Source organism: Folsomia candida, unplaced genomic scaffold, assembly GCF_002217175.1.
Source record: "Folsomia candida strain VU population unplaced genomic scaffold, ASM221717v1 Fcan01_Sc001, whole genome shotgun sequence".
Taxonomy (NCBI): domain Eukaryota; kingdom Metazoa; phylum Arthropoda; class Collembola; order Entomobryomorpha; family Isotomidae; genus Folsomia; species Folsomia candida.
Window position 1 is genome coordinate 2,858,097 of NW_019091193.1, and position 13,156 is coordinate 2,871,252.

The 13,156-nt window shown below is 35.0% G+C and overlaps 4 protein-coding genes across 4 annotated transcripts; 3 read left to right on the top strand and 1 right to left on the bottom strand.

The window, feature by feature from the left end:
* The first annotated feature begins 429 nt into the window (after window positions 1–429).
* Window positions 430–2,381, top strand: LOC118433701. The gene is made up of 5 exons (XM_035845898.1): window positions 430–680; window positions 755–950; window positions 1,388–1,490; window positions 1,601–1,870; window positions 1,932–2,381. Exons 1-5 carry the CDS (start codon window positions 614–616, stop codon window positions 2,268–2,270), a joined length of 975 nt encoding a protein of 324 aa, XP_035701791.1. The 5' UTR covers window positions 430–613; the 3' UTR covers window positions 2,271–2,381.
* A 413-nt stretch (window positions 2,382–2,794) lies between these two features.
* Window positions 2,795–6,351, top strand: LOC110863505. The gene is made up of 5 exons (XM_022112840.2): window positions 2,795–2,938; window positions 3,271–3,481; window positions 3,879–3,978; window positions 4,094–4,378; window positions 5,969–6,351. Exons 1-5 carry the CDS (start codon window positions 2,857–2,859, stop codon window positions 6,266–6,268), a joined length of 978 nt encoding a protein of 325 aa, XP_021968532.1. The 5' UTR covers window positions 2,795–2,856; the 3' UTR covers window positions 6,269–6,351.
* A 534-nt stretch (window positions 6,352–6,885) lies between these two features.
* On the top strand, window positions 6,886–9,845 carry LOC110842321 (SEC14-like protein 2). Its single transcript, XM_022088034.2, has 8 exons — window positions 6,886–7,623; window positions 7,770–7,845; window positions 7,933–7,976; window positions 8,345–8,459; window positions 8,561–8,586; window positions 8,690–8,870; window positions 8,936–9,016; window positions 9,078–9,845. The coding sequence occupies exons 1-8, from the start codon at window positions 7,498–7,500 to the stop codon at window positions 9,254–9,256; spliced, it is 828 nt and encodes a 275-aa protein (XP_021943726.2). The 5' UTR covers window positions 6,886–7,497; the 3' UTR covers window positions 9,257–9,845.
* A 155-nt stretch (window positions 9,846–10,000) lies between these two features.
* LOC110841876 (E3 ubiquitin-protein ligase sina) lies at window positions 10,001–11,764 on the bottom strand. The gene is made up of 5 exons (XM_022087576.2): window positions 11,426–11,764; window positions 11,257–11,357; window positions 11,024–11,178; window positions 10,621–10,802; window positions 10,001–10,537 (listed from the first exon to the last, which is right to left on the bottom strand). Exons 1-5 carry the CDS (start codon window positions 11,621–11,623, stop codon window positions 10,364–10,366), a joined length of 810 nt encoding a protein of 269 aa, XP_021943268.1. The 5' UTR covers window positions 11,624–11,764; the 3' UTR covers window positions 10,001–10,363.
* Between the last annotated feature and the right edge of the window lie 1,392 nt (window positions 11,765–13,156).

Here is a 13,156-nt window from a genome sequence, read left to right on the forward strand (position 1 = left end):
GTATGTATGTCCGTACAAGTTTTGTCCGTTGCGAGTTTTAATTTTTACATAAAAATGCGATATATGCATCAACTTAAATATCCAGAGCATGAATATGTACATATGAAGGGTGCATATTTAGTAGTACTTTAAGCATGCTAAATAGGAATTTAAGGACCAATCGGTCCTCCGATAGTACAAAGGATCCACTTTCATTGATATTTAGCATTGAAGGCAGAAATACAAAATTGTAAAACTCATGCACTTAACCGAGTTAACTCTTATTGGTGGCTAGGGATTTCATAAGCCTGGCCTGAGTCACTAAAAAAGAAATAGATATGCATACATACATACATACATAATTATGTGTATGTAAATAAATGCATACCATATATGCATAAAATATTAATGACATAGGTACACCAGTATGTAGAATACGCATTGAAATACTTATGTATGCATACATACATGTAAATGTATAAACAAAAAAAATAGTACCGAAAAGTATATTTGATTCAAAATTATAAAAACTGATCAGAATTTAGTGTTACCAACTTGCAAGATTTATGAGCAAATATTTCAATTACATTCTTCATCCTAATCCGAAAAGGCACGACATTTCAAAAGCGTAACGATGCACGTAGCACGATTGCTATTTATCGTCAAATTAATTTCCTTAATTATTCCGTGCATCGAGGGAGGTAAAAAAACTTGAGATTTTGTAGTTTCCAATTGTAAATATTCGTGAAAAGTTAAGCATATAAATTGCTCGCAGGGTCAAGAAATGAGACCCAAACGACAAAACTTCACCTGGGGACTCCAGTCACAAGCAAGGGTTACATGGCGAATGAACTTGGTTCGGCCTACATTGTGTTTGCGGTCAGATCTTCGGACGACACATTTTGCGTCGGTGTGCTCAAAAGCAGGACCGAGTTTTGGACTACGACCCTTTGCGCTAAAGAATACCAAGGGTGAGTGAATAAATCGTAAAATTATGATACACATTTGTGTCTTGGGCATCGGTGTAAATATGTTTGGATGTAAGTTCCATTCATAATGATATAATCATTGTTTGAGGAGTTGAAATTTTCAACTCCCCTAAACAACAATCTCAACTTGAAATTGTCCCAGAAAAGTTCAATTTGATATGACAGTAGTAAAAAACAGCCCCCAAATCTAAATCCTTCTACGGACGAAAACATTAAGCTTTGCATAACAAAAAGCTTAAAAAATACATATGTATGTACAGATATATAGAGCCACGTAACATTAACAGGTCTAAATGTCAAAATTTGAACACGGCCCTACCTGGTTTCTGTAAATTTGAGAAGTTTTTTGGACTTCGTAAAGAATGTCATAACAAAATTGAGGAATGCAAACGTGTTCAAAGCGTTTTTTTTAAATCCAGGTTCACCCTGGTCACGGGTACTCGAAACTTTAGCGAACAAACAGAGCTGCATACCCTCAGTTCATGGGCTGCTACATACTCCAGCGGGGTGGTGGAATTGCAGGTAAGTTGCGGTATTCAAAACGCTTATTTTTTTAATGCGTTGGTAATTTGGAGACAAAAATCCTATAAATTGCAAAAACCTGAGCTATGCATAATGTCTATTTCCCCTAGTTTTCTCCCAGCCTGGACACCAAATCTTTAACAAAAATCCCCACATTTTATAAAGGAATCCGGCCCCCACCGGCGGACACGGAGTGCGTTACGTACGGCTACTCAAGGAATTCGGACGGTGGTGAAATAACAATTCTGGGATATCTTTACACCAAGGTTACCAACACTGCGACGTGCGGGACCAGCTTCGACGGACTACAGGGGACTAATTTCTGCGCAACTATTATCCCGGTACCTGATAGGGTGACGACAGCGTCTCCGATTTGTCCGGTATGACAATTGCAATTTGTTAAATTACTACTGGTAGAAAATAATGCTAAAATACTGTTAGGGAGATGTCCCGACCGTTCTGGTGTGTTATCTGCCCGTGAAGAGTGTGAAGGATGCAAGTGAAAATATGGCGGGAAAGGGGCAAGATGAGACAATCCCTGGAATTAGGTCCTGGTGCCAACTTCATCCCACTTTTGCCGGATGCGCCCAATTCTGCGCGACAATTCCACTTTTCTGTGGAACTACGACTACAACAACGACGACCGAAGAACCGGAAACGTTTTCCTGGGTGGTGACCGGAATCCAGGCTCGGGAAACAAGCGCATGTCTTTCTCTATCCGACAAACCGCGTCTCATACTGTACACACTCTTCCCAAATTATTTTTCCTCCGAGGGATAACTGAACAGTAAATTCTTGTAATTTTGGATTTAGAAAGTACTAGAAATGCAATTTGACCGAAATTTGTGGCAAATAATGTAAGATTGAGCACTGTCAGAAAAAAATAAATTAGTTTGGTTCAATTTTTAATGACAAAATCTTACGGCGATCAAAAATACCTTCAGTATTTAAAGACCAATAAGTCGTTCCGTGTACACGGACCCCTTATTCATTACCACATGGTAACAAATACGACGATATAAGGGATCCACTTCTGTATATTTACATACATATTTTAACGCATAAATGGAAAACTCATACATATAACAGAGTTAACTCTTATTACATACATAACACTATATAGTCCGACTCACTAAAAAAAGAGTTGAAATATTGAATTCCTGCACATGATAAATTATATTTGCCTGAATCCACAATCTGTAAATAGATTGCATACCTTTTTCCAACAAACTAAAAATAGAATGTTTTCTGCATGGAAAAATACTAAAGGGCTATTTATCTACCAAGTCCAACTTTAATATGAACAAGAGAAGGGACACTATTTAGAAATGTATGTATCATTTTTACACCTTTTGTGGCTTGTAAGATGGAGACGATAGAAATAATGTGGCACAAACTTATTATTCTTTCATTCCTGGGAATATATTTATTCAAATCTGGAATTGGTGGTAAGCTTACTTATCATATTGGGCGTACTCATTGCAATCTTGTAAATCTCTTAAGGTGAATATATCACTAAAAATTTAGAGAAATTTGCTACATTTCACAAACATTTTTCCCGTAGACGAATTAAATGTTTGTTCTCAGTTTTGCTCAATTAATTGGCGTTGTTTTAAGAAAAAATAACTACATAAATTATTTGTCTAATGGATTGCGATGCGAAATAAGTCATTAACAATAGTATTTAGTACGGCCCATATAATAACAAAAATTAATATTTACAAATTGAAATCGAGTGCGTTACATAATACGAATATTTTGCTACATAATCATTTTACAGTGGAATTAGACGCCAAGACCTTCAAGGAGACGAGGAGTGCAAGATTTTACGACGGAAATGCCATATCACAAGCAAGTTTTGAAAAGAATTCTTTCGGATCTGGTTACATTGTGTCGGCTCGAAATTCCGAGGGCAAAATTTGCATCGGAATTCTCACAAGTCGTGACAAGTTTTGGACCACATCAACCCTTTGTGATGGAACAAAGACTCCGTAAGTAAATAAATATACTTTTTATGCACAGTTCAAAATTGTGGACTGTTATATGTACAAATGTAAATCTGGTATTGTAAGTAGTCAGGTAGGTCTTGATTTCTCGGTGTTAAAGTTGCTACCGTTGAGTATTACAATTATATCGGACCGTAAAAATTTGCAACCCATACGGTAAAATTTTAATATCGAGCTATTACTACACTGGATTTCTTATCCATACCATTTTTGGTAGAATCATATATTCATATATGAATAGTATGAATACGGCTTGGTATCATTTTAATACTGCAGTTCTCAGTGCGTAAAGTAATTTCCGCGTGTATGTATTTAAATAGAAACAGCTAAAATTGCAATGCCAACATTTTTAAACATCTGATGTTAATTTTGTACCGTTTAGATTCGAAATATTTACGGGATCATTGATTCAAACTGGAGGAAGTGTGCAAGATCAATCCGGATCCATTAATACGTTAAGATATGACATGCTTGAGATACCTGTAAGTTGCGAATTTTATTTTTGCAAGTGCAATAATTTTTAAATCTTCAAGCTTAATACGACATTTTAATTTCTAGAAACTTACATAATTTTTATACGTGCGTATTTTGCTCTAGTTTAGCCCTCCCCTGGATACACAGTCATCCACGAAAGTGGCACCATTCTCACCTGGAATCCCTGGAATCCCACCAGTTGACACAAACTGCGTGGCTTTTTACTACTCGGCTACGGACGCATGTTCTCCCGATGGGGCGAATTCCACCTTGACCTTTTTGCCAGCGAAGGTCACAACGAAGGAAAGATGTATGGAGATTTATGGGGATATTCACCCCCACCATTTTTGTGCTCAAGTCAACCACGACGAGATAGACGTTAAAATGGAAGATGATCCAGTTTGCAGGGTACGGAACATATTTAAAATAAATTTATGGGGTAATGCCCAGGAACATTAATTGGACGATCTGAAAGAGGAGGGGTTTAATACTTACAAGGATACGAAAATTGAAGACTTGCAAATTTTGCAACATTTGCAAATTTGGCAACATTTGCAAATTTGGCAACATTTGCAAATTTTGGGGAAATGCTCCTGCCATTTGACGTTTAATCGAGTTAATTAAAAAAAATATTTGCGGAGGCAATTCAATCAGTCATTGGTAACTTGTAAAATCGGAAAGTTTAGTAGAATAATTTTACAAACTTTTACAAACTAAAAAGATTCCCTACTCCCTTGATCTGAGTAAGTTTACAACAATTTGTAAACTAATTTAAATATTTATAAAATTCTGTAAAAGTTTGCAAGTGTACAGAATTTACGGATTATAAATATTTTATGAATTTGTACAAAAATTGTCTGTAACAAAAGATCCAGGGTTCGGAAAAGCCCAGGGTTTTATTCAAAAAGTATCGACCCAGGGGTTTTAATGGGTTTTAATGGGTTTTTTGGGTTTTAATGGGTTTTAATGGGTTTTAATGGGTTTAATGGGTTTTATTGGGTTTTATTAGGTTTTACTTAAATAATACACTGAAAAAAATTTTCACAACTATTGCAACCCAATTCCAGTCATACATATGCAAATCCTTGTCCATGTTAGAATATGTACGTATCTGTTCATATTAACTGATGACAATTTAATACCATTTGGGACCATAATTAATTCTTTTTCCTGAATACTACCTCTCATCATAATGAAATCCAAGTTGACCAGAACAGCAAAAATCTTGTCTTGTAAGCAGTTCATGTGAAAATGTCCCCCATACGACACATTTCCAAGCATACATATTGAAAATTAAAATATAAGCTTTTCTACCTCCAACAGAACCTAAATATGTCCCTATTAGAGAGAAATTCAAACCAGCAAAAGCTTCCAGGGCTTTTGTGGTTGAGTAAAAATTCATAAAATTTGTAAAGTTTTTCAAAATTTAATGTTTCCAAATTTAATAGTTTTTAGCGATCTCAAGGTGCATTATTACTTCTGGAAAAAATCGAGTATTTATGGATAACGAAATACATTATTATGAGCAAAAAAAGTATATCCGTAAAAAGAACTTGTTATGGTCTAGAGTAGTATTAAATAATACATGATCAGTGACTATTCCGAAATTACTTTTCTGTATCACTTGAAACCTGTGATGGTAAGGGATGGATTCGTTGATTTATTCCTGGTTTCAAAACGTACAATATTAAAGAACTAAACTGCTTAGCTGCCGTAAAACAACTTCGTCTCACGTATGATAGATGTTTCCAGCTTTTAGAATATAGTTTTAAGGTAAAACCCAGTTAAAATCCATTAAAACCCGAATAAAACCCATTAAAACCCAAATAAAACCCATTTAACATGGTAAAACCCAATGGTTTTATTCATTAACAACCCATTAAAACCCATTAAAACCCAAAAAACCCAACCCAATAAAACCCTGGGTCGGAATACCCTGAAAAGATCTTATTGCGACGATTTCGGATTTTACTACATTTTACCAACACTCTTTTACAGGACGATACACAAAACGTTTTAGTGTGCTATTTACCCGAAAGGATGGCCAGAAGTGGAAGTGCGGATGATTACAATGCTGATCCAGAGATGCTGAAATTATTTTGTCTTGTAAACCCAACTGCGGCTAAATGCACCATTTTCTGTTTTTTGTTTCCACATTTCTGCACCACCCAAAAACCGCAACTCCAAAGGGAACAATATGTCTGGTTGGTTAGTGGGATAAGAGTCAAATGGTCGATAATCTCATGCAAGACATCAGATCCGGTTCTGTACTCGGTTTTTCCTAATTTTCCAAGTTAACCTTTAACGTGCTAATAATAATAATAATTTGACAATTAATAAACCGCATATGCTTTTAAGAATAAAGTAATACTTGCTTAAAATTTATGTACGTTTCATGAAAATTGCCATGAAATTTCATGAAAATTGCAATTATGGTGTGCATAAACGTTTGCATATTACAAGTTTACTAGCACTGAAATGCATACATGCAAACATAAGTTTAATTAAGAAGATTTTACATAACGCGTCGTATTCTATTTATTAAGAGCAATTGGTGATTATACAGTAATCTCATGGAAAACTTTAATGTCACGATGTAATAAATCTCTTTACATAATTGATTAATTACAGTACATGTACATACATACATATACACGGTTAGAAATCTGGTATAGTCACACAGTTAACGATTTCAAGGTATTAAAGCTGCAACCGCTTGGTATTAAAATTATTAGTCATAAAAATTTGCCACCGATGCGGGAAAACTTTAATACCGAACCATATTACTATACAATCAATACAACTTTTGTAGAATCATACTGATACATGAATACCGCTTGGTGCTAATATTTTAATATTCGATTTTTAAGAGTGTATTAGGAAAGACCCAAAATTTTGCGTAATTTCCTCATCTCATAACACAAGTTGTTTTAGGCGGAAAATATTTTAGGTTTAACTTACCTACCTCAATTGAGGAAAATTAGCTAAAATTGGGGTCCCGGTTTTCACGAGAAATTTATCAAAGTAGATTTATAAAAAACAAAGCTAGACTGACGCATTCAATACAAATTGTGACCTAGCCAACCTTTTTGTACCCCTTCAGCTGCAGACGAATATACAAATATGCGCAACCTATGTACAGTAACAAGCGTAAGTTTTCCTACATGTTTGGTAATAAAATATAATGGGACAGGGTATAAACTTTGCACTCTAAATATCTAGTGACACTAATTGTAGCATCGATATGTATTTAAATACACTATAAATCTTGTCAACCCAATTTTTGCTAGATTTTCCTTGTAGACAAATGCATACATAAATACATATGTAGGTTTATCATAAGCCATTATGATATTATTTTTATACATTTTTTATTATTTTTTATTACATTTTCAAAATAAAAATCCGAATGAATATTCGTATAAATAGAGAAACCGACATGTTTGAGATTCAGTTACTTTACATATGTATTGTGGTCCATGGTTTAAGAATCGATTGATTCGCACATTTACTAAAGTTTGTACAAAATGGAAAAATTAATAATGTTCCCATTAATCGTAATTGTTTTGCTCAATTTTACTCTCTCAACGACTGCGATAACTTTTGAGGAGGATACGACGCTTTCGAAACAAGAGGGTATTGCATTTAAAAAGGTGAGTTATAGAATCACTACTTTCCGTTCAATATCTTTCGAAAAATTCTGAAACGTTATTTGGCATTTCCTAACCACCTTACAGAAATTTCAAAAAATTCGTTTTCCAAATTCTTAAAATTTTTATGAAACTATTTTGTGTTAAAGTTCAAAGCTCGAGTGACTCCCAAGTTGACGCACGATTATCAGAAAGAAGATCTATTTCTTCTGCGACATCTCAGAGGTAAGTATGTAGGTTATTTAATGATTGCTTTATGAAATTAATTCTTTATGTAAAATTTCATTTAAGAGAATCCAAACATTTTTTCAGCAAAACATTTTGACGTGACTAAAGCAGAAAATTTTATCCTTTCGGTTAGACCGTTATGTAATTCAGTTATAGTCAAAATATGTTCCTACTTAAATAATACTTAAATTTATCTACATAAATTATGGAACTATAGTTTAGATTAGACAATTACCTTGAATCTTTGCAACCTAATAAATCTTGTGAATTCTATTAACTTGAAGTCGCTTACAAAAATCACCCAAAATTATGAAGGCAGGGAAGAGTTCTATTTCAAAATTTCCTCAAATAACGAGGGCCTCTCTATTTTGTTAACATAAAAAAAATTATGTTGCAACATGAGTTAGCAGTACACTTAATATTTCAAAAATTTATATCGCTGATCAAACTCACGTGGGAAGGATAATTATTATTTTCAACTTCTTCCATAATTTAGCAAATGAAATGGCGAGCAGATAACAAGATGGAAACGATTCATCAAGAGGACTGGTCGGACATGAATGATGCGTACGGCATGCGGAGCGAGGGATACGACCGTGATGGTCGGCCACGTAAGGAAAATTTATTAAACCAATGCATGACATATTTTCGAACAGCGCAAACCGTGTAACTACATTTTTACAATTTTGAACCCTCAATAATTTAATTTCAGTTATTGTGTGGGAGCTGGGCGATTGGGTAAGTTCAAATTCATGACAGCATTGCTGTAATATCATAATTCTATATTATTTGCTGGCAAGCAGCATCTATATTATTAAAAGCTGACTTTGCATCAAAATAGGATTTGAGGAAGGGTGCCCTCGCGGGAAAAATGGATCGTATTATCCGCTGGACATACAAAAATTGGGACGCTGCCACCAAAAAAGTGCGAGATTTAGAATTGCAGAATAAAAATGTGACACGATGGTCGATGGTTATCGATCTGAGGAATATTAATTCCATAACAAATGTTAATTCGGCCAGTGAGTTGAAAATATTTTGATTTATGGGTAATAAAATTGTACAATAAATTTATTATTCGTCTCAGGTTTCCCGTACTACATTGCGGTGTCACTCGGCCTAGATTCTCACTTTCCCCACATGGTGGAGAAAATATATTTGCTGAACAGTAAGAAGAAAATGAATAAAAAAGTGGGGGAAAATTAAATAAAATTGAATGTCTTTTTTAGCACCCGGGCTTTTTGAAACTGTTCTGACCTTAGTAAAACCCGGGATGGCGAAGGGAACGCGAGATGCGCTGACCGTGTATGGAAAAAATGAAGCTGATTGGAGACCCGTAATGAAGGCTGTTGTTGACCCGGCCGAGTTGCCCCAAAGGTACGGTGGACTCAAAGAAGATCCCCACTAATGTGACAATGTTTTCCGATTTGTTGTTTAATATTTGTATTGTCACATACATGCAAAAGTTTATCTTGACGTGAATAAAGGCATATGTATACGTTTAAATCAAGGTCCTCTTATTATCCCAGTTCAAAATTTCCCCAAATTTTCTTTACATATATTAAAGTTAGAGAATATGGATGATTTTGATTTATGCTGGGAGAGTTTGGCTGTCACATGATCTTCAAAATTAACTCTGATTTCCGAAAATTTTCATATTCATCAAAATGAGCATGGTTGTATCTATGAAAATTCAGGGAAATGTGTCCAGAAGCTTTGTGCCTAAAAATTGTTACGAATTTGACATTACACTAAATATACGGTGAATTATCGAAGTTGATTAAGAATATCTGTCTGATGTTTGATAATATGTCATCCTACTTAAGCACGTGGCATAGTAATTAATAATTATGAATATAATAAAATACTAAAATTAACGTACGTTGTGAACCTTAAATACATACATGTATGTACATACCTATACATATGTACATACCGATAAGAACTTATGGCAAGGAAGCCCACCATCATCATGCAGCTTTGAACGTAAAAAAATCTCGATTAAAAATCAAACCATCGTGCCATGCATTTTTTTTACATATATACTCTATGAAAAAGCGTTGTAAAACAAATGACTATAAAGACAGGGATAAATTCGGACGAAAAATTAGTAATAATGCGATGCCAACGGTCTCGCTCCGATTGAAATGTATTCTGAATGAATAATGTGAATATTTACTGTTAAATATCACTGAATTATGAAGACATATCATTACACATATTTACATGCAAATAGATAATTTGAGCCCGTTGAAAGATTTTTAATCAATCAAATCGTAAAGTAATAGTTCTGATGATAAGCACTAATTATAGGAAACCTCCTCGTCTCCCCACCTCACTCGAAATCCAAGCAGAATGGATAAGTAGAAAACTTTGCATGTAATTGTATGTACGTACGTATAAGCCCTCAAACATACAAATTATTTGCCTGATCAGGTTTCATGGATATCCAGTTCCCTATCCCAACTTACAATACTTTACAATAATTAGATATCAAGAAAAGTCTGTAAATGTTCTAAAAAATTCGGTACGACGTGTTAAATCGGATTTGACGTATTTTCCCTTTTTCGATTAGGGTTCCAAACTCTTTCACCGTTCTAACCGGGACGATCGCATAGAAAGTCGAATCTTGCAGGTATTTCGGTCGATCGTGAAACGCAACGACCGGAATCGTCCATAAGGTCTCGACCTGTAAGAAATACATATTTATGTACATATTCCAAATATTTCTTATTCTTTGCCCATGATTTCCGTTACGATATAAATGCATACCTTTTTCCCACTTTCAAGTGTTGCAAACACTTTCAACTCGAACATGAACTTCTCTGCGGTTTCCTTGCTGCCCAAAACGGTCATCCAAAAGTAGACGAACGTCGGAGTAATCTGACTCAGCAACAGAAACGTGTGTCCATCCTGGTCCAAGATTCCGGTTGGAATTGACAATCCGGCTTCACCTGGAGAAAAATTAATATCTTATCTCATACACTGTTAGAAATTCGGTATAGTCAGACAGGTATTAATTATATTTACACTTTACTACTTTTAAAGCGTGAAAGTTGCTAAGTAAAATTACTTATATTGGTCCTAAAAAATTAGTCATGATATCGCTTGGTATTACATTTAGTACTGGATTTCTAAGATTGTACACGGGTTAAAGATTAACTGAGATATTTACCAAATAGATCTGTCGCCGTTGGTACTTTCAACGTGAAACATTGGGATGGTGGTGTTAGGCATTTGTGACGCTCTTGTAAATGTTTCGAGTACTCTTTAAGAGGCACTTTTACATCTTTGCAACGTTCAGTTTTCCACTCGGTGCAAAGTATGTCGCTGAATATTAAGGAAATCCGTTAGGTTAATTATATTGCATAAATTTAAAAGAAAATGTCTCTCGACATATTTATGTACCGAAAGTAGCAGTGGTTTTGGAAATGATTTTTCATTTCTGATGCAGCAATGACTTCATTACAGCCAGAGTTTTGGTTTCGGCACGGCAATTTAAACTCGAACTGCACAACAGTTACATAAGTTTACATTGATTTATTGTTTGTAAATTTAAATTATTAACAATTAAAACCTGTCGGGACAGCCGTTCCGCGAAGGGCGACACATTTAAATCCGTCTGACACATGCCGCATTTTCTGACTTTGTCGACACAAATGCCGCAAATGATGTGACCATTGGCGCAGTTGTGGATTGGGGAGGCTGGCTCGTCGAGACAAATCGTGCAATCCATGAGGTCCCCCAAATCTCGGAGGGCACGCGGTTGTGCCATTTTAAAATTAGTATTTATGTATTTAATTGTATAACTCGAAAATAAATTTTTAGATTAAAATTTGGAAATTGAGGTGACTGGATGAATGTATTTCTTGCTACTACTGCGAGGACTCTACTCATACATAACTAAGCCTCAGAACTTGGCGTCCTACTGGAAGAACTTTTTAGAAACTCGTAACTTTATGTAGAGTTCCTAAAAAAGGTGCATTCTAAAAATAGCAAACGTACACTGCCCTGCAAAAGTCTTCGCCAAACATTGACACAGTGATAACTCAAACAATTGGTGACATAACAATTTGAAATTTTGCAGGGTTATAGTGAATCGCATTTCTGATGAGATAGGACTCCAAATTTTGAACATTGATGACCAGGTCAAAGGTTATGATCTTTTGACCTCAAACCCCAAAAGTGACCTACCTCAAGGAATTTTTTGCCTTGGTGTTTTTATTTTTATAAAGTTGGCATAACTCGTCCTGAACATTTTGATATGTTGATCACCTCTGTGCGATTTTTTTACGCCCACGAGAATTTTTTGAAAAATGTAGTTTTGAAAAGTTATAACATTGAGCTTATGGGGGAAAACTTAAAAACTAGTCAAAACTACATTTTTCAAAAAATTCTCGTGGGCGTAAAAAAAATCGCACAGAGGTGATCAACATATCAAAATGTTCAGGACGAGTTATGCCAACTTTTTAAAAATAAAAACACCAAGGAAAAAAATTCCTTGAGGTAGGTCACTTTTGGGGTTTGAGGTCAAAAGATCATAACCTTTGACCTGGTCATCAATGTTCAAAATTTGGAGTCCTGTCTCATCAGAAATGCGATTCACTATAACCCTGCAAAATTTCAAATTGTTATGTCACCAATTGTTTGAGCTATCACTGTGTCAATGTTTGGCGAAGACTTTTGCAGGGCAGTGTATGTAAGTACATTTGTAACTGAAGAGGTGAAAAAGTGCTAGCTTGGGAGCACACACAAAACATGCATATTTACATAATCTATAGTATACTATAGCGCTCAGTGGCCACGGAAGTGTGGGGACAAGAGGGACAATGTCCCCACAGTTATTCAATGTTCCCATCATCTGCAAACCTCAAATATTTAGAACTTAAAACTTACTTAGTCTAGAAATAAAAGAACGAAAACCTGTTGCCATGGATACGATGAATTTAGAAAGCATGCATAAGTAGATACTAGATAAAATCCAAAAAATATTTTACAAAATATAAGTTAAAACTGAAAAAGACGTTATAGAAGGGCATATAAATATGTACGAATGCATACTTCAGTTTAGCCTCATGACTAATCATTGACCCCCATTTTTGGGGGTTTCTCGAGGTTACTTATTTGCCTCACTTAAGAATAACATATTTCAAAATTTAGCCTTTTGAAGCATTAATTTTTTACACTTTCTTTCTCCACTAACCTAAAAAGTTCGTTAGTTTAAGCTGACGATCCAAAAAGTCTTGAAGACGTGGCCTCGTTATATCAATTAATAATTTTAGTAATTTTGACACGACAGAGAGTTTGA

What these genes read in the sequence shown, in the direction of transcription:
- LOC110863505 (XM_022112840.2), top strand. Translation starts at nt 2,857, where the DNA reads ATGGAGACGATAGAAATAATGTGGCACAAACTTATTATTCTTTCATTC. An exon ending in ATTCAAATCTGGAATTGGTG is followed by an intron (nt 2,939 to 3,270) that starts GTAAGCTTACTT and finishes ATCATTTTACAG; the next exon opens with TGGAATTAGACGCCAAGACC. An exon ending in ATGACATGCTTGAGATACCT is followed by an intron (nt 3,979 to 4,093) that starts GTAAGTTGCGAA and finishes ATTTTGCTCTAG; the next exon opens with TTTAGCCCTCCCCTGGATAC.
- LOC110841876 (XM_022087576.2), bottom strand. Translation starts at nt 11,623, where the DNA reads ATGGCACAACCGCGTGCCCTCCGAGATTTGGGGGACCTCATGGATTGC. An exon ending in AACGGCGACAGATCTATTTG is followed by an intron (nt 10,803 to 11,023) that starts GTAAATATCTCA and finishes ATTTTTCTCCAG; the next exon opens with GTGAAGCCGGATTGTCAATT. An exon ending in CACTTGAAAGTGGGAAAAAG is followed by an intron (nt 10,538 to 10,620) that starts GTATGCATTTAT and finishes TATTTCTTACAG; the next exon opens with GTCGAGACCTTATGGACGAT.
- LOC110842321 (XM_022088034.2), top strand. Translation starts at nt 7,498, where the DNA reads ATGGAAAAATTAATAATGTTCCCATTAATCGTAATTGTTTTGCTCAAT. An exon ending in TCTTCTGCGACATCTCAGAG is followed by an intron (nt 7,846 to 7,932) that starts GTAAGTATGTAG and finishes ACATTTTTTCAG; the next exon opens with CAAAACATTTTGACGTGACT. An exon ending in GAAAATATATTTGCTGAACA is followed by an intron (nt 9,017 to 9,077) that starts GTAAGAAGAAAA and finishes TGTCTTTTTTAG; the next exon opens with CACCCGGGCTTTTTGAAACT.
- LOC118433701 (XM_035845898.1), top strand. Translation starts at nt 614, where the DNA reads ATGCACGTAGCACGATTGCTATTTATCGTCAAATTAATTTCCTTAATT. An exon ending in TGCGCTAAAGAATACCAAGG is followed by an intron (nt 951 to 1,387) that starts GTGAGTGAATAA and finishes TTTTAAATCCAG; the next exon opens with GTTCACCCTGGTCACGGGTA. An exon ending in GCGGGGTGGTGGAATTGCAG is followed by an intron (nt 1,491 to 1,600) that starts GTAAGTTGCGGT and finishes TATTTCCCCTAG; the next exon opens with TTTTCTCCCAGCCTGGACAC.